The 23,451-nt window shown below is 42.8% G+C and overlaps 1 protein-coding gene across 21 annotated transcripts in view; it reads right to left on the minus strand.

The window, feature by feature from the left end:
- Positions 1-23,451, minus strand: part of MSI2 (musashi RNA binding protein 2) — a 574,150-nt gene that overhangs the window by 222,167 nt on the left and 328,532 nt on the right. For all 21 annotated transcript variants that reach the window (XM_026680447.2, XM_087956966.1, XM_087956925.1 and 18 more), the window contains one exon: positions 21,893-21,941. In XM_026680447.2, coding sequence (XP_026536232.1) covers positions 21,893-21,941 — 49 coding nt within the window. The remainder of the gene's footprint in view (positions 1-21,892; positions 21,942-23,451) is intronic.

A 23,451-nucleotide genomic window follows, 5' to 3' on the forward strand; every position in this document is an offset into this window, starting at 1 on the left:
CTCTCAGTGTTGTTACAGACAAGGAAGGAAGGAAGGAAGGAAGGAAGGAAGGAAGGAAGGAAGGAAGGAAGGAAGGAAGGAAGGAAGGAAGGAAGGAAGGAAGGAAGGAAGGAAGGAATCAATCAATCAATCAATCAATCAATCTGTATTTTTGACTGCTAGCTATAGGATTCCAAGTGCTTGGTCTTTCCTTCCAATTTTCTGGAAGTTAATTCCCACTGCTGGTATAAATTTAAGCAATGAAGTATGACAGGCAGTAAGATGAAAACAAGATGGACAATTATTCTGCACTCCAGGTGGAGATGCACTGAACAGGAGGGAGAAGTCAAGTAAGTGGAACCATTAGTGGCACTCACTAATTGTTCAGATTAGTCTTCGGTAAGTTCCCACTGTATGAATCTTCTTCAGGGACCAAGCAAAATGCAAAGCAGTGAGTCAAATTCAGGAATTAAAATATCTTAATGGTAGAAGGATCACAGGGGACCTTCATGAAAACCCCAGGCCTTCCATTCAAACTCTCATTAATGAGCAAATAAAGTTTGACAAGGAATTTTAACCCAGCGTCTCCCAGGTTGGTTATCTCCAGGTATGTTGGACTACTGTTCCCATCTGGAGGTTACTTAGGTTGGGAAAGGTCAGTCTAATAATACTCGAGAGCAATCAATTAGGAGGGGGCTGGATTAGTTAATCTTTGAAACTGTTTTTCACTCTCTGATCCTGATATGACTTGTGGGGTTTTTTTTCTTCTTCCAGTTGAATGTAGTACAAATTCATAACATTTTGGGAGAGAATGAAATGTTCTCTCTGAATATGAGGTTCCTCAAATCTATTGGGATTAAAACACCCAGAATTTAGGAGTCCTTGGTGGTCTCTGAGCTTGGTGATTTTCTTGAAAAAGGAACATTGTTGGTTACCTAGTTTGGGGAATAAAACATCTGCAACAAAACCACCAACCTCAGCAAGTACCAAGGGCTCCTTGGTTCAACCCTGAGCTAAAAATATTCTCTTTTGCTGACACCCAGAATTCTTAGAGAGTAGAAATGTGCATTCTGAAGTAGGAGTAAAGGACCAACTATGTACAGTATTACAACTTGGAGTCTTCCAGTGAAAGGAGGACATTTCCTGGCAGCATTATGTTGTTGTTGTGCTATTGCTTGAACTCGCCAACAACCCTGGAATTCCCAGATAGTCTCCCATTTAAGCAGTCATCAGATTGTTAATTTTCAAGATCAACCAGGATTGACTAGGTCAGACCTGGGCAATCTTATGGCCCCCAGGCCACATCCAGCCCTTAGGCTATCCCTGTCTGGCCTGTGTGGATTGCTTTTATTTTGAAGGTGACCGTCCCCCCGTCCCCCCCAATTTACCTATGTACCTGTGCGTATGCCTATGCACCTTTACTGGCTGTTGGTACAACAGTTCCAGTTTCTCATGTGGCCTCTTGGGAAAATTAATTGCCCACCCCTGGCCTAGGTGCTGCTCACCGTCATGGCTTTTTATTTATTTAAAAGAGAATAAACAGTGGGGAGTAGAGTAAAACTCTAGAGTCCTTAATTGTATGCAGACAGGCCATGAAACAATCCCTGGTTGGGCTGTAAAATCTCTCATGAAAGTCTGAAGGGCCACCTCAACTCTGTATCAACAATACTTGGGAAAACTGACCAACGGTCTGAGTTTTCAGAAAGGAACCTATCTCATATAAAAGTTCAGAGGGAAAATATATTCAGAGAAAGTCTTCAGCTTACAACCATTTGTTTAATGAGCATTCAAAGTTACAACACCACTGAAAAATGTGACCTGTGGTTGGTCCTTGCACTTGTAATTTTTGCAATATCCCTGTGTCATATGATCAAAATTTGGGCATTTGGAAACCAGTATGTATTTAACAATGGTTGTAGCATCCCGGGGTCACGTGATCTCCATTAGCAACCTTAGGGGATTCTGATAAGAAAAGTCAATGGTAGAATCTGGATTTGCTTAACGATCACAACAAAGGCCATAAAATCAGGCACAATTTACTTAACAACTGAATGACCTAGCAATGGAAGTTCCAGTCCCAACTGAGTTGTAAGTTGAGGACTACCTGTTCTGATTGCTTGGTTACACCAACCAAAGAAACCTTTGGAGCTTCCCAGGAGAATGGTCATCGTGTCAAGAACAGAAGCAGATGGGTGATGGGTCTCTATAAACCATCCCCTGTCAGATACGATCTGATAATCCTTCCTCTTGCACCAAATGCATCAATGGAAAGATGACTACAGTCTAAAGTAGTTGTGTGTGTGCACAAGAGGAACAAAGAACCTTTGTCTAATGGCTAAGGCACCAGGCTAGAAGCCAGGAGACAGTAAGTACTTTCAAGAACTAATCCACACTATTTTGTAGACCCGTGTTTCTCAACCCTGATGAAATTTGGGCCAATCATCAGGAGACAGTGAGTTCAATCCTGCCTTAGGCATGAAAGCCAGTTGGGTGACTTTGGGCCAATCATTCTCTTTCACCTCAATTCACCTCACAGGGTTGTTGCTGTAGTGTGGGAAAGGAGGAGGAAGGAGTATTAGGTATGTTTGCTACCTTATTTTAAAAAAAACAATAAGGGTGGGGCATATATAAATAAATATAAAATAAAAAAGGAGACTAGAGTCAGAGCAGAAGGTTTAATGAAAGGCAGTACTCATGGCTCTTCTAAATGATCCCTAAGAAGAATGAAATAAGAGAGAAGTCTTCAAGGCTTTAATGAATCCTTGCTTAATTTCCTCTCTTAATTTTCAATTAAATAACATTAATGAAAAGCACTGGGTTTCTCAACCTTGGTGGAAAATGAATTAAATGGTGAATTAGAAAGGGGTGGGGAGAGAGTGTAAATTCTCCCCTTCTCCTGCAACTGACAGTTGTCTTTTTGCAAGACAGATGAGAAATTTTGTGCCACTCTTTAGGGAAATTGGACTGGACTGGACTCTGGTCAAAGCCATTGCTACAGCTCCTAGGGCTGAGAGAAAGTGACTAGCCCAAGGACACCAAGCTGGCTTCATGCCAGAGGCAGGACTAGAACTTACAGTCTCCTAGTGATTGGTCCGAAGTCACCCAACTGGCTTTCATGCCTAAGGCAGGACTAGAACTCACAGTCTCCCCAGTTTCTAGCCTGATACCTTAAACAACTACACCAACACGGCTCTAATTTGACTTTGCAAAGAGCAAAACTAAAAAGCAGGAAAGTGTCCACATGATTCCTAGCCCATGTTCAGAAACCAAATTTGATCAGACTGTCAACAGCTAATCCTCGATATTTCTCAACCCGGCCATCTTGAAGATGTGTGGCTGGGGAATCCTGGGAGTTGATAACCACACATCTTCAAGATGCTCAGGTTGAGAAACAATATTGTAGATAATTGATAATATGTTTGGTGCCACAGCATGGTTATCAAGAAGGGTTAGGTTATGTATACAGATGGGGAATAAGAGGTCACCAAGGAGGTCAAATGCTCAAATGCAATTTCTGTCTTCTGCAAGTCATGGCGTCTTGTTTGGAGGATGGTTAAGAAGCAGGAGTCATAAAATGTGCCCTGCGGTGTCACTTGGAAACGAAAAGAGCCAAAGTTCCTTTACAGGGATATTTAAAACTGGGGGTTGAGAAGCCGAACCTGGAAAGCGGGACCTCAGCCAAAAGAAACAGAGCCTATTGCCAAATTAGGTAATCGAACTGCCTCTTCTAAATCCAATTTTTGGTAAACATCCTGGAGTTTATTCTTCAAAAAAAAAAAAAGAAGGAAGGAAGGAAGGAAGGAAGGAAGGAAGGAAGGAAGGAAGGAAGGAAGGAAGGAAAGAAAGAAAGAAAGAAAGAAAGAAAGAAAGAAAGAAAGAAAGAAAGAAAGAAAGAAAGAAAGAAAGAAAGAAAGAAAGAACAAAACTAAATAAAAGCACGCATGACTTTGTTTTGCTTGAGCCAGACAGCAATAAACAAACAATGGCAACAATGCTTAATCATCTTTATATCGGGCAGATAAAAATGTCAATTAGAATTTCAGAGGTCAGCCACAGAAGCGAATTCCTGGCATCCGTACAGAACAATGAAAGGCTATTTTTCTCCTTAGAAAAACATTATCCTGAACCGGAGCTTAGACGATATCTCACCACCAACATCATTCCTGTCTCCTCCAATAAACAGAGTGATTATACCAATTGGCCATACCTAGACAATTACTTTTATTTATCAAGATTTGCTGGAAGTCAAATTCCCCGTCTTTCTTTTAAAAACAGAATGCAAAGGAGGAAAGGGAGGGTGAGGTACCAAGTGGGGGGAAAAGAGAGAGATTGCTCAGAGATAATGCTGTCGAAGCAAGTTCCAAATAATCCTCCTTCAATGTCCTGGGGACATTTTTGTTTCTCTCACAAAGACACACAGGGGCACTCTAAAAATGAAAACAAGGGAAGGAGCATGCAAATCTGCTTCTCTTCTAGATCTCTCCCTTTGTACCTTATTTCTCCCAATTTCATTCCTTTAGGAAAACTGATTCTGCTCCCCATTCTTTTGTACAGTTAGTCCTCGGCTTACAACTAAATTGTTTAGTGACCATTCAAAGTTACAAGGGCACTGAAAAAAGTGACGTACGACCGATTTTCACAATCACGACCACTACAGCATCCCCAGGGTCACATGATCAAAATTCAGGTGTTTGGCAACTGATGATGGTTGCAGTGTTCTGGGGTCATGTGATCACGATTTGTAACCTTCCCGGATGGTATAGGGCAGGGTCCCCAACCGCCGGTCCGCGGACCGGTACCGGGCCGCGGAACAAGCCTTACCGGGCCGCTGGTTGCTGGGCGCCGCCATCTTTTTTGGTAAAAAAGCAATTTTTCGTCAAAAAGATGGCGGCGCCAGCGAAGCCATTTCTACCCGAAAAAGCTCACCAGAAGCGGCGCCGCTTTTTTGACGAAAAATCACTTCCGGTGACATCACCGGAAGTGATTTTTCGTCAAAAAGATGGCGGCGCTCAGCTGACGCCGGAACCGGGCCGCGGCGCCGAAAAGGTTGGGGATCCCTGGTCTAGGGAGATTCTCAGTTATCCAGATCATGGTTGTCCCAAAGGTGCTTTTTCAAGAGGCAACTGGATTTCCCTGGTTTTTCTCGGAAGACTTTTTGCTTCTCATCCAAGAATCTTCTTCAAGAGCTGAAGAAGCTTCCTGGATAAGAAGCGAAACGTCTTCTGAGAAAAACCAGAAAGTCCAGTTGCATCTTGAAAAATCACCTTTGGGGCTTCCCAGATGGCTTCCGACAAGCAGAGTTAACGAGAGAATCCAGATTCTCTTAACAACTGCAGGAGTCACTTAATAACTACAATGATTTGTTTTAACAACTCTCGAATCTTGCTAGCTAACTCTTATTATTTCCTTAGACAGGTTGACCATGACAAATATCTTGTTGGCTTGCTGGTTTTGGAGGCTGTTGGATTCCCAAATAACTTTGGGTAGTTTGCATCCCAGGAGCAAGAATCAATTTAAAAAAGAGAAAAGATTCATACATACTCAGAAAAATACAATACAAATACCCCAAAATCCGGCAAAAAAGAATCACCAAGGGCCAGGATGATTAAACAGCTCTTCTCTAGCCAAGTGAATATCATGGTCATTCAGTGAATCTGGCTTCTCCCCTTAAGTTTACTTGTTGAAAACTGGTTGGGAAGGTTGCAAATGGACACTGTGAATTGCCAAGTGCACAAATTGTGATCATGAAGATGCTCTGCAGTAAATGTGAGTCCCAGTTGTAGACTTCAAATGGTCACTAAACAAATGGTTGTAAGTTGAGGACTACATGTATTCTTAAATCTTTTGAGATCCCTAACTCAAGACAATCAGACCATGTACTTCTGAAACCTTTTCTGCCCAGGTCACCCTTAGGGACATCCATCACGGACCGATATGTCTTCTGGAGTCCTTTTACCTAATAAAGCTAGAACGACATGATCTTGAGAGATCCTTTCCAGCTTGGAAAATCAATAACAAGTGAATTTAAGACTTTATTTAGGAGGCTGCAAGGATAACAAAATAAACTTCTTCCCCCTTCCATTGACTTAAACCTTTCAAGATTGATCCTGGTATGTTTTTTTTTTAAAGCTGAATCAACTTTTCAGACAAACTTAAGAGAAATCTCTGAACACACAATTTAACTCCATCTCATCCTGATTTATTGGGGGGAGGGGGAAAGCAGGAAAAAATCAATAATAGTAACCACGGCTATTGTTAGTTTTGATGCCCACATCTTACCTCCTTGAATCAAGTCTACATCATTTAAACCAATGTTTCTCAACTTTGACAACTTTAAGATGGATGGACCATTTCCCAGGATTCCCCAGCCAGTCATATTGTCCAGGAAATTCTGGGCCTTGAAGTCCATCCACTTAAAAGTTGCCTTGGTTGCAAAACACCGCCTTAAACATTAACTGCTGAGGAGCAGTAATAGAGAAGAGCCATCCTGCATGTCAGTTTCCTGGGTGCATTTATAGGTAGCCCTTGACTTACGACCACAATTTATCTCAAAATTTCTCTTGTGAGACAGTTGCTAAATGACCTTTGCCCCATTTTACAACCTTTCTTGCTGGAGTTGTGAAGTGAATCACTGCAGGTTAAGTCAGTAACACAGTTGTTAAGTGAATCTGGCTTCCCCATTGCTTTTGCTTGTCAGAAGGTCGTAAAAGGTGATCACCTGACCTCAGGACACTTCAACTGTCTCATTCTCATTTTATACAAACAAAACAGAGAGAAAATCCCACTGCTAACTAGCGGTGATAACTACTTGCAGATGTTTGATCACCCAACTAGATAATATCATCAGTGCTGACATCTGCAAGAAACAGCTGCAAGAAAACAACTAAGCTCAGAGGCCGCCAAAGATCCCTCATTTCAACCCTGACCTACAAATATTCTCCTTTATTGGTACAGTTGTAAGTGCAAGGACAGGGTTTAAGTCGCTTTTTTCCAATGATGTTGTAACTTTGAATGATTGTAAGTCAGGGACTGTATAAAAGAGGAACTCCTGCATCTCCTTGAACAAGGAACTTCTGATGTGCCAAACCGATGAAGTGTTTTTTTAAGTAGCAGAGTAGAAAAACTGGGGTGGGAAGAGTGGCAGCTACTCTCTGGCTTCTGTAGCTGCCACTCTTCCCACCCCAGTTTTTCTACTCTGCTACTTAAGTGAGAAGTAGGGAGCCCTGCTATGGAACAGAAACCATGGATCCAAATTTAGCACATAGCTCCTCTCCTAGCCCTGGATAAACCAAACGTGTCTGTGAGAAATTCCCAGCGGCCCTTGTCCTTTTCATGTATTTTGACAAGGCCAGCATCGCTGCCCTGATGATAGGAACACCGTGGGATGGATCCAAATTGGTTCCCCAGGCAACTGTTCGATAATGAGGCCAGGTCTTCAGAAGTCTCACACAGAAGCTAAAAAGAAAAGCACATTTCTCTTTTTTTTCTGTCTAGAGTTGCACAAGCGGGCCTTGTTCTGTTTCTGAGAGATGGTGTTAGGCCTGCTGAATCCTCAGTGTCTTCTGAAGGATGCCCTCAATTCTTTGGAGCTTCCCCGTACAACAGAGCCAAAAACTACTAGAAACTTTCAAGATCCATTTAAAAAACAAGGCTGTAAAGCAGGGGCCTCCAAATTTGGAAACTTTAAGACTTGTGGACTTCAACTCCCAGAATTCCCCAGCCAGCCTGGGCCTTTGGAGGCCCCTGCTGTATAGGAAACAAGAGACACAAACACTCCTCAAAATTCAATTGCTGAGGGGAAAAAACTCAAAGGGGGGGAAATTGCCGGGTCCTGCTGAAGTCTTGTGTGTTCTCTACATGTGGAATTTTAATCAACAGTTGTTAACTCTCTACAGATAACAGGAAATATATTTTAACATGAGAATTTTGTCCTCTGAACGTCTGGCAGTCAGTTCACCACCAGATAACACCAGGGGTCCAAAGCCCCTTCTGTAGGAGCAAGCATCTGCTTAAGCACGAACCTATGTACTGCCTCTCCATATGTGATGTTTTGAGGTGGTACAACCCTGAATGCCTGGGTACAGAAAAGGCATGTATTTAGTAGTAAATTCATCCGTTAAAATAAAATTCTTACAAATAGAAGCATCTTTATTCAGATATGGAGAAGCCTGAAAAAAATTAGGCTGCTTTAATGAAAGGCAAAGAGGAAGCACTTTTTCCAAATATCCGTCTGTGTGTCTATCTAACCATCCAATCATCCAAACACCCACCCATCCATTCATAAAATATATCCATCCATCCATCCATCCATCCATCCAATTCATATAGCTGCTCATCTCAACAAGTGACTCTACTGAGACAATTTCAGTCATGTCTCTATGGCTATTTGTCAGAAATGGTGTAGGGTCTCCTGTGGAGGGTTGGACTACATGACCTACAAGGTCCCTTCCAACTCTGTTAATCTGTTTTTCTTTTTTAAAAATCCAGAGATGCAGAAAAGCAGAGTCCGACCAACTGATCCAGAAGTAAAAAAAAAAGCACTGGAAACATATGAAGAGTGAATAATTACAATTTCGGCTGGCTATGGCCTTTACCCAAGAGAAGCTTTTGTGCATTTTGTGGTTCCACAACGTACTATCGCACGTACACTGCTCAAAAAAATAAAGGGAACACTTAAACAACACAACGTAACTCCAAGTCAATCACACTTCTGTGAAATCAAACTGTCCACTTAGGTAGCAACACTGATTGACAATCAATTTCACATGCTGTTGTGCAAATGGAATAGACAACAGGTGGAAAGTATAGGCAGTTAGCAAGACATCGCCAATAAAGGAGTGGTTCTGCAGGTGGTGACCACAGACCACTTCTCAGTTCCTATGCTTTCTGGCTGATGGTTTGGTCACTTTTGAATGTTGGCGATGCTTTCACTCTAGTGGATGCTTTAGTCCAGGTGTGGGAGGAGATCCCTCAGGAGACCATCCGCCACCTCATCAGGAACATGCCCAGGCATTGTAGGGAGGTCAAACAGGCACGTGGAGGCCACACACAATACTGAGCCTCATTTTGACTTGTTTTAAGGACGTTACATCAAAGTTGGATCAGGCTGTAGTATTTTTTTCCACTTTAATTTTAAGTGCAACTCCAAATCCAGACCTCCATGGGTTGCTAAATTTGATTTCCATTGATAATTTTTGTGTGATTTTGTTGTCAGCACATTCAACTATGTAATGAACGAAGTATTTAATAAGAATATTTCATTCATTCAGATCTAGGATGTCTTCTTTTTGTGTTCCCTTTATTTTTTTGAGCAGTGTATAAACATGGCTCTGAAAGAAAGCACTAGGGAGATATTTCTGTTCTCATCCACCTCTACTGGTTAATGTTATTGTAATATATATTAACTGTCACTACTATTTTGATGCCTTTAACCTTTATTTCTTGCTCAGAGCAGTTTTGGAGTAGAGTGATGCAGAAATGCCTTCAATCAGTCAATCAATCACTATAAGCCCAGCATGGTATCTGAAACATAATGTCCCATTGATTAGTAAATGGGGAAAATGGTAGACGTAGGCAAGGGCAAACATGTTTGACCCATGCTGATGCCAAGGCCAGCCGCATATTTGGTAGAATGAAGGGGCTGTAGGTAGCAGGAGGTGGGAAGAGATGGCAAGGTAGTGGAGGGCAGGGCTGCATATGCCTTGTTATTTGTCATATACAGGTGGTCCTCGTTTAGCGACCACAATCGGAACTGGCAATTTGGCCATTAAACAAAGTGGTTGCTGAGTGAAACTGTATCTTAATTCAGCTTCCCTTGGCTTTATAGACCTGTGAAGGTCACAAGTGCAAGGATTTCACAGTTACGTTAACTTTGCAACCAAAGCCCACATTTTGGCTTGTAAAGTCAAGGAAAGCTAAACCAAGGTCATAAGCGCAGTCACGGGTCCACTTAGTAATGGCTTCGCTTAACAACTGAGTTATCAGTCCCAACTGTGGTCACTAAATGAGGACTATCTGTTGTGATTGCCAGCTCTGTCGTTTTTTGCTACAAGGCTGGTGGGGGAAGTGAGGTCATGTCAGCCCTTTAAAGTAAAGCAGGCAACAACACTTACATTATGAATGCTAATTTTTATTATAAAAGTCAATAACAGAAACTTGCAGGTCTGAATCAGCTTCCCTCCTCTTCTACCTTTATCTTCAAGAGGACTAGGGTGAGTCAGGCTCTGGTTATGCATTTTTCTCCTCTTCCTTAAGATTATTTTTGCTGCCCACTATAGGTCAGCATCTGGTCCTTTGGGTAGCAATGCCCTCTTATTCATGCGAACGTAAGAAAGCAGCGGCATTAAACAACCAGCAGGAAAACCAAGAGGGGGTACTGAACACCTTCCTTGCCAAGTCCTCTCTGCTTTTGCAAAATAAAATACAATTTCTCTCGGACACGTTTAGCTGAGAAATGAGAAGCCGGGAATGGTCCAGAGTTGGAGAGAAAAGATTTGATGTTCTTCTTGCTTCTTAAGATTCGGCTTTACAAATGAGGCCATTTTTGCTTCTTAGTCAACTGGCATGGACCATGTTAGGATACGCTGGTCAATCCGCAGTGACATCTAGAGTCAAGTTACATCAATGCAAGCTGATCCTGGGGCCTGCTGATAATCACCAACTGACCTTAAGATCAAAATTGAAATAGAAGTGGCGGCAGCCATAGGACACCAGCCTTTTATGATTTGTATCGCATCTAATTTGCATTGTGTTCCAACAAACCTTATCTCTTTTTTGTCCTTGGGGAATGCACAGACTGGATTTTAAATTCTGGTCATTCTACAGCCATGGAAAAGCAGTTGTCAATTATCTCAGACAGCTTCCTGGGCCTTCAACTTGAGAAAAATACCACCAACCGCTTTCTATTTTTATAGTTCAAAAATCTTGGGGCTGCAGAGCCCTAGATTAAACTTCTTAGACCTATCAACTTTTTCTATAAACAGCAAGTTAGTTCAGGATCCAGAGGATATTTTTTTTTTAAATCCAGTCCCTTTTTTTAAATCCATGCAATAGCCATGTGATAAATGTGATTACATCGTATTTATTCTTCTGCCACACTGTTTTGCAATTCACCTCCATGTACCCTCAAAAGCAGGGGTCTCTAAACCTGGGAAATTTAAGAATTCAATTCCCAGAATTCCCCAGCCAGCTGTTTACAAGTCTTAAAGTTGCCAAGTTTGGAGACCCGTGCTCTAGATCAGGGGTCTTCAACCTTTTGGATCTCAGAGACCACCAAACTAATAATTTTAAATCCTGCAGACCACTAATATGAATTTTGACTGACAGTGGTTTGCTGATGTTTTCCTAGGGTCTCTGCAGAAAGCAGCAGAGACCCTGGGAAAATCCCAAAAAAAGTCTGCAGGAAAATTCCCCACCCCGTTTTCCTACCTATCAATCATTCTTCATTTGGGATCGCAGGGCGGGGGGCGGGGGGGTGGGGGGGGGGGGGGGAGAGACTTTTGACTTCATGCAAGGAAAGCAGCAGAAGCAGCAGGTGTCTTTCTTTCTTTCTCTCTCCCAAACTCCACCAGGAATGAGCCTTTGTGAGACTTGTCGTGCCGGCGCAGCCTCTTGGAGCAGGGATGCCTTGCAGGGTCCCAAAGACTCGTTTCTGCCAGAGTTTGGGGGAGAGAAAGAAAGACTTTTGCTGCTTTCCTTGCGTGAAGCCAAAAGCAGAAGAAGAAAGAAGCAGAAAGAAGCAGCTTGGTGGCCAGGCCAGGTGCGTGGGGTGAGTGGGGCAAGTTTCCCCCCCTCTGTCCTTTCCCCCCTCCCCTCACTACCTTGTGTTGTTCTCAATGCAAGTGATACAAGCCTTATGTTCCCGCAGGCCATGTGGATGGCACAGCCTTGTGTTCCTGCGCAACCTGGATTAATTGCTTTGGGGGGTGCTTTGGGGGGTGCTTTGGGGGTGACATTTCTCTGCGGACCATCAAATTTTTCTCGCAGACCACCCACTGGGTTGGCGACCACTACTGTAGATCAGTGTTTCTGAACCTCAGCAATCTTAAGATGTGTGGACTTCAAGTCCCAGAATCCCCAGCCAGCATGGTTGAAGTTGAGTTGAAGTCCACACATCTTAAAATGCTAAGATTGAGAAACATTAGTCTAAATCAAATCTCTCTCCAAATATCTACACTTTCATTTTTTTTATCTTAATGGTTGGCTTTTTTATTAGTACAGGAAGATCCTGCTTCACTTCATCTAATGCTAGGCTATTTATTGGATTGATCACAATCTAGAATAAAGACTTCGAGTCAAGCTTGACCTTGGATGACACATCCACATGGCTTTTGTACAGATACAGGTCGTCCTCTATTTACAACCATAATTGCGCCCAGAATTAGGTTGTAGGTCATGGCAGTCATTAAGGGTCACCATGTCACTGCGTCCAATTTTACTTTTTTTTGTGGGGGTTGTTAAGTGAATGTCCCAATTGTTAAGTAAAACCATTTTCTCCAGCTGATGTTTTTTGATGGAAACCAGAAGTAAACATCTGTTTCCCCCCCACACACACACAAAAAAAAAACCATTGTAAATCGCATTCATGTGACCACAGGATGCTGCAAACAACCACAAATGTGGGGCAGCCACAATGCAATCATGTGACCATGGGAGTGCGGATGGGTGGATGTTGGAACTTTGAAACTGGGTCATAAGTAGTTCTGGGAGATCCGTGGTAACTCAAGGACTATTTGTTTAGTTTCATACTGCCTTCTTCCAAAATGTTGGTTCAACTTCCCTATTCCCCTCCTGGAATTTCCCCTCCTGGTGGTCTCCTGTCTGTGTTTCATGCCTACTTAGTTCAGCTGAGATGCTGTCAGCAGTTTGTTATTAACTGCATTTTATGGATAAATCAATCCCAACTACAAGCTCCATCTGTGCAGCAGCAAACTTAAAACAAAAGCACTGGTGATATGATTATTAGCAGCTGCCTACCTGCAATTCCAGTTTTCCGATCCCAACTTCTTGAAATCCCACCCCAGAAGTTCTAGGATTTGTTTGCAGGGCCAGAGGTTAGAAGCGCAAATCCCTCCATTCTGTCAGGGCCAGAAATCAGGAAGCGAGCTGAAAGCTTTTCCTCCAGCCGCCTCGAGCTCAAGGAAATGGGTCTTGGCGGCTGCGTTCATGTGAAATTTCCTGGGCTTGTTAGAGGCTTTGATTTCGCTCTGAAGCTTTAAACTTTTCTTTGGCAAATTCCCTAAACTAATTCACTACATGCATTACTCCAAGAAGCTGACACATTTGTGGCTTGCAAGACAATCCACGCAGGGGCTGGCAAGGTGCCCGCCCCTCTTTACAGAGTGTAAAAACACATGTGGGTTTAAGAGTTTCAACCATGAGAGATAAATTATGCAACTCTCAGGAGTTCTGCTTTTAATTTGGGGAAGAAACCACAAATTCATCTGGGCTCTCCCATTTCAGTTTAATATGTTTAGGTTTAAAGGGGGAGTGTGTGTGTGTGTGTTGACATACTTAACTTATGCCTATATTAGAGAAAATGATGACTGAAACTGGATTTATTTCAGCTCACTTGCTGTAAGCTGAGAATATCAGTGCCATCTGTATTCTGCCACTACAGACCACATGATCGAATCTTCTTCCACATTAATTAAACTAAAATCCTTGCACCCAGAAATCTAGCTTACCAAGCTGAGCTGATATGCTACATTTCTATATGCAAGGCATGTGGATGCATATGTACAGTATGCTAACTGAGAAAGTGAGCCTTGCATTTTAGAATTCTTTATTGGCCCAGTGTGCTTGGACAAACAAGGAATTTGTCTCCAGCACATAAGCTCACAGTATACATATAAACAGCAAGTCATAGGTCACAGGTCATAAATCATAGTTACAATCATTAATCATAAGTTACAAACAACAATTGATAAATCTTAAGAAACCAATAGGAGAAGATAGTAGGAAAGATGAGAAGATGAGAAAAGATATGAGACGGTGCTGTGGGAATGAAGTGTTCAGCAGACGGATGGCATGGGGGAAAAAAACTATTTTTATGTCTAGTCTAGTTGGCGTGCAATGCCCTATAGCGGCGTCCTGAGGGGAAAAATTGAAACAGTTTGTGTCCAGGGTGTGAGGGGTCTGTAAATATTTTCTCAGCCTCTTTCTGGTTTGTGCAATATGCAGGTCCTCAATGGAAGGCAGGCTGGTTTGCAATGTTTTTTTCTGCAGTCCTAACTATCCGTTGAAGTCTGTATCTCACCTGTTTGTATTAGGTGAGCCGTAACCACAGTGCCAAGCAAACTGATCCCCATCTCACCGAAAAACTAACTTGGCTAGCAGGGCCTTTGAAGAATGGAATACAGGCCACATCCTTAAGCCAGATGTCTACCCAGGAAACTGGATCCAAAATAGGAAAAACCCCTTAGTTCTCTCCCACCATGTTCACCCTAACAAAAATAACTACTTCTTTTAGAAAAAGAGCAGAGCCGGGAGCATGTAAACGGATGCCTTCCTGCCTGCATAATTGAGTGTTGTGACTGACCTGGGATCTATACAAATCCAAAAAGCCGCAACATTGCAATGGCCATGATCAGGGGTGGGATTCTACCAGTTCGCACCTATTCGCTAGAACAGGTTGTTACAAGCCTAATCCTGTAAGGAAGGCAGGAAGGAAACATTCTGGTGTTGCTTATAGAAACTGCCTCTCCATTAAACCTGATTACATTCTTGGCAGGACTAGACTTCCTGTCTCAGGAACGTCTCTGGAGCTTTCCCCTCCTCCTTTGCTGGTACTTTGCTTGTGTGGAGTGACCATTCAAAGTTACAATGGCACTGAAAAAAGTGACTTATGACCCTTTTTCACACTTACGACTGTTGCAGCATCCCCACAGTCACGAGAGGCCAGGCGAGGAGATGCGTGCCTCGATGTGAGTGATGTTGAGTTGGCCATGCCCAGCCAGCCACATGACCACCAAGCCGTGTCCACCAACTAAGCCACACCCACAGAACCGGTTGTTAAAAAATTTGAATCCCACCCCTGACCTGACCAATGCCATGTAATTCAATTATTTAAAACAATGGGAATAATTAGTTTTACATCAAAAACACTGGGTCTTCCTGCTCAATGATGGAATCCAAATTCAAAGTGTCCCAATCCAATGGCTTTTACTTGAATGCCTTCAGTGAAATGGACCCTGCTGCCCTTAAGAATAGTTGTTGTAGCCTTGAGCTGCTCTTCCCATTGGGACTCGGAGGTTGCACAGAGCAGATCTTGGAGTTCTTATGTGGGACGCTCTGTCAGGTAATTGCAGATTCCTATCATACAGGTAGTCCCAAAAGTGTTTATTTCTTTCCAAAAGGAAACTGGACATTTCTCATCCAAGAAGCTTCTTCAAGTTCTAACTTCTTGGATAACATATGAAACGTTTTCAGAGGGAGGAAAAATAAATAAGAAAATTCAGTTGACTTTTTGAATCAACCATGACCTGGATGATTGAGAATTTCCATAGATATTATACAGGTAATCCTTGACTTATAAACCACAATGGGGACTGGAACTTCTGTTGCTAAGTGAGGCGGTTAAGGGCATCCACTTTGATTACCTTTCTTGTTAAGTTTGTTGAGTGAATCACTCCAACGATTAAGTGAATCACATGGTCATTAAGCAAATCCAGCTTCCCCCACGGACTTTGCTTAATGAAAGCCAGCTGGGAAGGTCACAGAGGGAGATCACATGATTCCGGGACACAGCAACCGTCATAAATATATGCCAGTTGCCGAGCATTTAGATCAGGGGTGTCCAACCTTGGCAACTTTAAGACTTGTGGACTTCAACTCCCAGAATTCCTCAGCCAGCAAAGCTTTAGATCATGTTACCTTAGGGCAGGGGTGGGATTCAAAAATCCCAGCAACTGGTTCGCTACCCAGTTGCTGGGTGGGCGGGGCCTACCAGAACTTACGGGAGGGCCGTTTTTCGCCTTCCCAAGGGTCCAGAGGCTTCCCTCAGGCCTCTGGGAGGGCAAAAAAGGCCTCCCCCGGGCTCTGGAGGCCCTCCGGAAGCCGGAAACAGGCCCATTTCCAGACTTCCGGTACTTCGGGGGGGGGACACGTTTTTTCCCCCCTCCCAGAGCCTCCAGGAGGACCTTACACTTACCTGCATCAAAAATGGGCTGCCTGGAGGCTCCTGGGAGGGGAGGGGTGGGTTGGGCCAGTCGGTCAATTCAAATTTAACCTCTGGTTTACCTGAACCGGTCCAAACTGGTAGAATCCCACCTCTGTCATAGGGATGCTGCAAAGGTTGTAAGTATGAGACTGGTAATAGGCTTTCAGTGTTGTTGGAGCTTCAAATGGTCGTAAAGTGAACAGTTGTAAGTGAAGAACAACTTGCATTTCACAAAGCTGAAATATCCTGATTACTCTTGTATTGCCTCTCAGAATCAGTCCAACTTTCTTCCACACCTTCCCTAAAGAAAGATTCCCTGAATGGGATGCAAAACTTGTGATGGGGTGGACTAATGCAGAACAAGGTGAAACTATTTTTTGCCCTGATTTGGCCATTAAACGTCTGCTGATGCAGCCTGAAAACTGCATTTGCCTTAATAGCAGCCATATCCAGCTTCTAGCTTATTATATTCGGCACGGGGTCAATGATAACTCAGAGACCGGACATTCTATAAAGCCAAAGAACATTCTCATTCCAAAGAAAGCTTTGTCTTTATCCATCACAACTCCGAGCGCACAGGTGCGTTTAAGAGAGGTTGAGCCATAGAGTAGAACAACAGTATCGGCACCATCTGATGCAGTGTTTTTCAATGTTGGCAATTTTAAGATGGATGGACTTCAACTCCCAGCAAAGCTGGCTGGGGAATCCTGGGAGTTGAAGTCCACCCATCTTAAAGTTGCCAAGGCTGACAGCTGGCAGGTCACTTCCAACCATCAACCATCGTGGAGCTTAACAAATGGGAACTGTTTAAAAAGCCAGCATGGATGAGTGTCTCAGAATTGTTCCAGTTCTCCAAGTTATATTGGTCCAGAATGACGATGCTGTGCAATCCAGGGGGGAAAAAATGTAAATTAATTTTATTTGTAAAATGTGCACTGTTTAAAAAGAACCAAAGGCAATCAAAACAAATAGAAATCACAGTAAAAGTATGATAAACCATATGGTGCAGCTTTGGAAGACAAAACAAAACGAAACAAAAAACAGAACTAAGGCAGAGAGAAAGTAGGTAAAAATAACTGCTCATAATTTCAAGGTATTTACGCACACTTGACTTACTGACAAGTTTTAATATATGCTGTCAGTGAATATTTTATTTGGTGAATTAGTAACTTTTGGCATGAATGGAAGTGAAACCCGCAAAGGCCCTTTCTTGTATTCAGTAATATAATCAGTAGATTAACTGCAAATAAATCAGAAATAAATCAGCTTATGGGCCAAGCACTGTTTTTAATGAATAATTCTTGGCGAAGAATTTTAGATCTTGGGCTTAATTGCTCAAGATAGGCTGTATCAATAGAAAATACACCCTCCTGGGAGGAAAGGAAATGTCAGAATTAAGTCCAAGGATATCAACACTGGAGAAAAGAAGGAGAGATATAAGCAGTCATTAGATTGCTGAGCTACATCTTAAGACTGGCAAGCTGCAAATATAGGTAGTCCTCGACTTACAACCATTAGCTTAGTCACCATTCAAAGTTCCAACAGCACTGAAAAAGTGACTTGTGGCCAGAAGTATGGAGTTTTACAGGTAGTCTTTGACTTACAATCACAACTGAGCTCAAAAGTTGCCAAGCATGACATTTTACAACCTTTCTTGCCACAGTTGTTAAATGAATCACAGCAGTTGTTAAGTTAGTACCATGGTTGTTAAGTGAATCTGGTTTCCCCATGGACGTTGCTTGTTAAAAGGTCACAAAAGGGGATCAAATGACCCCCTGGACACTGCGCCCATCATAAACATGAACCAGTTGCCAAACATCCAAATTTTGACCAGGTGACCATGTGGACCCTGCAATGGTCATCAAGTGTGACAAACGGTCATAAGTCACATTTTTCAGTGTCCCTGTAACTTTGAATGGTCACTAAATGAAAGATTGTAAGTCCAGGGCCACCTATACTTTGGGGCGGCATACAAGAGGAGATACTGTCACACATTTCCACAGATAGGTAAGAGCTGTGGTGGCGCAGTGGTTAGAGTGCAGTACTGCAGGCTGACTGCCAGCTGACTGCAATTTGGCAGTTCAAATCCCACTAGGCTCAAGGTTGACTCAGCCTTCCATCCTTCCGAGGTCGGTAAAATGAGGACCCAAATTGTTGGGGGGCAATATGCTGGCTCTGTAAACCGCTTAGAGCAGGGGTGTCCAACCTTGGCAACTTTAAGACTTGTGGACTTCAACTCCCAGAATTCCTCAGCCAGCAAAGCTTAAAGTCTTAAAGTTGCCAAGGTTGGACACCCCTGGCTTAGAGAGAGCTGCAAAAGCACTGTAAAGCGGTATATAAGTCATAAGTGCTGTTGCTATAGTGTCAAAACTCCCCTCCCACCCAGTTTTTCACCCAACTGAGTCAGATTAAAGCAATGAGGAGGACCCCACCTGGAGCAAGCCTTCCTCTGCACTTCCCTTTTACAAGGGCAGGGAGGCTCAACCGAGCAGCTGCTGCCTACTGGATCCAGCAGCTTTGTTTCATAGAGAGCATCCTGAAGTGTCTTCACTACGGGGGTAAAATCTGAAGCTCGACCATGAGTGGAAGGCGGGGAGAAAGAAGGGAAGAGGTGGGAAATGGCTCTGCTCACACCCCAGCCACACTACAGGTGAGAGAGGAGAAGTTACTGTAGTATGCGCCTCGGGGGCATTAATTAAACCTTTTGGAGGGAAGGGGGAAAAAACACACCCTTATTCCCTTAACAAGAAAAATCAAGCCTAGAATTTGACACCAAAAGGCCCTCCGCTATTTCCCTTCTAAAACTTGTCACCTTTGCACTGCCTGCGGGGAATGACACAAAGACCACACAGGAGCCGTTCGAGGCTTCCCTGTTGAACAAGCTCCTCATTAGGTCCTCGCAAGATGTCAGACTTCCAGATTTAAACAAAAAACATGGGTTAAAAAAAAAGAAGAAAAGTGCCAGACCTGAAACTTAAGGAATTTTGCATGCACGTAGTTGGGAGCAAGAATGTCCAACACTCTCACTGGTCAAAGCGGATTGCGTATACAACCACAGTATTGGTGGACGCGGTTTCACCAGGGTCAACCATAACCCCCCCTCCCCCCCAAAAAGATCTCTCATCCCCACGGAAAACACATGCTTCTTTTTTCCAAGGCAATTAATTGGCAAATGGAGCCAGTTATAATTGTAGACAGAACGTGCCCTTTTCATTAGAAAGATTCCAGAAGAGAAAACAGAGAAAGCAAAGGAACAGCAGAAGTGAACCAAGGGCAAAGGCGGTGGTGAAAAACCCACAACTTTTGGAAATAAAAAAATATGGTGCTTCATCCTTTGTTAGCCTCCCATATCTGGATTCAATTCTTAGATTGAAAGCCCAAAATACATGAAGTTTCCTGAGTTATCCTTTGAAAAACAATGGACTAATAGCAACATGTTCCAGGACCAGACAGTACCCCAGCTAGAAGGGAATATCTGTAGCTCAGGGTTGAAGTGAGGGGTTCTTGGTTGTTTTCTTGAAGATGTTTTTTGCAGGTGTCAGCACTGATAATATTACCTAGTTGGGTAATGAAACGTCTGCAACCAAGCTCAGAGATCAGCAGGGGGTTGGACTAGATGACCTACAAGGTCCCTTCCAACTCTTAACCCGAGAAACCCAGCTATTTGAAATCCAATCTGAAAACCTGGCCTTCTTCATCTTGCCCCCATTGAATGATAGTCCTTCCTTAAATTTACTCTCAGCCCAATTATTTCCCTTTATCTCAGATCAACCACATAGGTCCGAAACAACAGGTTTGGTCACTGTCACAAGACTGTATTCCACTACATGGGCTCAAGTGCAAAGATTAAGCCCATCGTGTATAGCTGAGGCATCACATGGAACAAAATTGAGTGACATTTATCATGTCTCTCTCTCTCTCCAAGATCTGGCTGTATATCCATCCAGCCATCCCAAAGCAGAAAGCCTCACCAAGCCCTTTTATACTTAAGCCAGCTCTTTATCGGGTTCTCTTCTTGGCTTGGCTTTCAATCATTGATGGAATTATTATTCCTGCTTATGTTTTAAAGTCATAGCAGTTAAATTTATTCTAAACAATAAGGCCACATTTAAAAAAAATATATCCTGAAAGCACAGGCTCACTGATTTGGAAAAGTCGATTTAGGTGATCAAATCCAGGTCCTTGCTTTGTGTAGGATTCTAAAATTAAAGCATAGCAACAGAATGTCTGTAAAGATGGAAACGTCCTTTCCACAAAAAGGGGAAAGATGGATAACCAGTAATTTACCTAACTGTCTCCTCTTTTACACATCAAATGTGTAAGAAACTAAAAGGGAATTCAACTTTATGGGTAACTATGGCGGCAGATTTTCCCACAGTGGGTTGCTTTACAGCAGTGGTCGCCAACCAGTGGGCTGCAGCAAGAAAATGTTGGTGGGCCGCAGAGAAATGTGACCCCCAGAGCACCCCCAAAGCAATTAATCCAGGCTGCGAGGGAACACAAGGCTGCGCCGCCCACATGGCCCGCGGGAACCCTCCCCGCCCACTTACTCCTTACCTGCCAAACCTGCCTGTGAAATTGCTATTTTTCCTTTTTTCCCCCCCAACCATCAGGTGTTCTGCTGTGCCGGGAGATTTAGATTATCTAGAAAGCAGGAAATCATTGGATTTCTTGCTTTCTAGCTAATCTTTAGATCTTCGGCTCTGCTTTTAAGCTTTCCTTAAGGACTGAAGCTTCTATTATTCAGTGCAGGTAGCCGATGGCAGAAAGATAGATCTTTGAATGAATCTGTGATTCTGTGAGCAACTCAATCTGCCTGCCTGCTTTGCCTGATTTTGGGTAAAAGTTGCTCTTTTTTATAAAAAAAATCAATATATTACATACATGGTGTTTTGTGAGTTAATTTTGTGAGTTTGCTTGCAAGCAAATTTTATGAGTTTGCTTGCAAGCAAATTTTATGTAAGACTCAGGTAGCAGATGGCAGAAAGATAGATCTCTGAATCTGTGATTGTGAGCAACTCAATCTGCCTGCCTGCTTTGCCTCATTTGGGGTAAAAGTTGCTCTTTTATATAAAAAAATCAATATTTACATAAATATTTATAATATTTACATACAAGCCATGCCCAGCCAGTCACATGACCACCAAGCCACACCCACAAATTAGGCCACGCCCACAGAACCAGTTGTTAAGAAATTCGAATCCCTCTGTGTTTGTGTGTGTGAGACAAGAGGGGGGAGAAAGAGAGGTTAGATCAGATCTCTCTCTCTCTCCTTTCTCTCCCACCAACGTCAGCAAGTCACCGTCAGTCAAAATTTATACTAGTGGTCCCCAGGATTTAAAATTAGGGAGTCTGCTGGTCCCTGAGGTTCAAAAGGTTGGTGACCCCTGCTTTACAGAAGCCTCTCATGAAACGTGCATTAAGAGTCCTTTCTGATCGCACAAAAGTAAAGACGCAAGATCCGAAATAGGAATAAAATATGTATGGCTCTAATGGAAGATTGCAAAAGACTCATGAAAGGATAGGCACCAAATGATGTTCGCCAGTGAGAAAGAAACATTCACAATTCACAAAGTACTATTGGAGAACATTAGACGTTACAAATAAAAGTAGTTGCTTCCTCTTTTGACACACACACACACACAAAAAACCCCATCCACAGCCCACAATAAACAAACTTGCTTTTTCAATGAGCCAAAGAAAATCCATACGACGTTTAAAAAATAATGTTGGGGGGTTCATTCCCCTCCTTACCTCTGTGTCTGTTGGTGGTCTTGTCAAACATAAGCATGGCGTCTTCTACCTGCAAGACACAAGGACACCCTTGATTTAGAGGCTGTGAAATACAATCTCACAAATTGTGAAACAATTGAGGGGCACTGTGAGCAATGTGACCCGGGGCGTCAAACCTCCTTTTTCTGCATGATTAGGTTAGGTACCAAAGACAAAACAATATTCATGGCACCCAGAGATCGATGGCATCGGTAAGTAATTCACTGTTATTACAAGAGTGTTGAAATTCTGGGTAGTTTATCTTCTTAATTAAACTGGGCTCTGCCTGTTGTGTCTCCCTATATTCCCTGACCTTGGATACCTGATTTTGTCTTCTCACCAACAATTGTGTGAATGTTATCTTCATTCATTTCCAATTTTACTTTGCATCGCAGTATAGGTAGCAGTTCAGTCCAGTTTGGAAAGAATTCAAAACAACATGTGCCTAGCAGTCTTGATCCCTATTTCCACCTTTTCGACAGTCCTAATTTAAACTAAAGTTATGTTCTCCCACTTTGGGAGCTTCAAGGCTGAATGGAAACAGGATGTCATACCTTCCTTTTACAGTTTTCCATTCCCTGTATGAGAGTCTTAGTGCATTTCATGGGGAAAGAAGTCTTACAATCATATACTTGCATCTCACCCAAACATTTCTCTGAGGCAGTGCCACAAAAATCATAAAGCCACTTTGCCCCACATGCCTTAGCAACTTCTGCCACATCTATGAAAAACCATTAAAAAAAATAATTTCTGTCAAGCCCAGCCCAAGAATGACTCAGAACAATCCACACAAAGTTCAGTTCATTATTTGTTTATTTCCAAATGACAGAATCTTGCCAGACTAAACCTTTACTATTCTCGCCCTAGTGCAGATACTCACACTTGGGAGATTCTAGGAAGTGGCTATCCTAATTCTCTATCTCTTTTCCTGTGTTGCCTCTTATCTTGCTCTCCTCCTTAGAATATGCTTCCTCCTTCCTGGGAAAATTCCACTTCACTTCAGACATACACAACTCCAACAAGCCTTCTTTATTTGTTTTAGCCTCCAGTCCCCTAATCATCTTGGTTGCTCTTCTCTGCACTCTTTCTAGAATCTCAACATCTTTTTTACATTGTGGTGACCAAAACTGGATGCATTATTCCAAGTGTGGCCTTACCAAAGCATTATAAAGTGGTATTAACACTTCACGTAATTTTGATTCTCTCTCTCTCTGTTAATGCAGCCTAGAACTGTGTTGGCTTTTTTGGCAGCCGCAGCACACTGCTGGCTCAACAAGATGCAGATCAGTGGTGGGATTCCATTTTTTTTTTACTACCGGTTCTATGGGTGTGGCTTGGTGGGCGTGGCAGGGGAAGGATACTGTAAAATCTCCAGTCAGAGGTGGGATTTGCCGGTTCTCTGAACTACTCAAAATTTCTGCTGCCGGTTCTCCAGAATTGATCAGAACCTGCTAAATACCGCCTCTGATGCAGATGTGGATGTTTCCTTCTGAAGGTCCAGTACCAAAAAGTTAGTTGGAGAACCAGAATCAAGTTTCTGC

This window comes from Notechis scutatus, chromosome 1 (genome assembly GCF_049901735.1).
Source record: "Notechis scutatus isolate UNSWTSFEM ecotype Mainland chromosome 1, rNotScu1.2, whole genome shotgun sequence".
In the NCBI taxonomy this organism is placed as follows: domain Eukaryota; kingdom Metazoa; phylum Chordata; class Lepidosauria; order Squamata; family Elapidae; genus Notechis; species Notechis scutatus.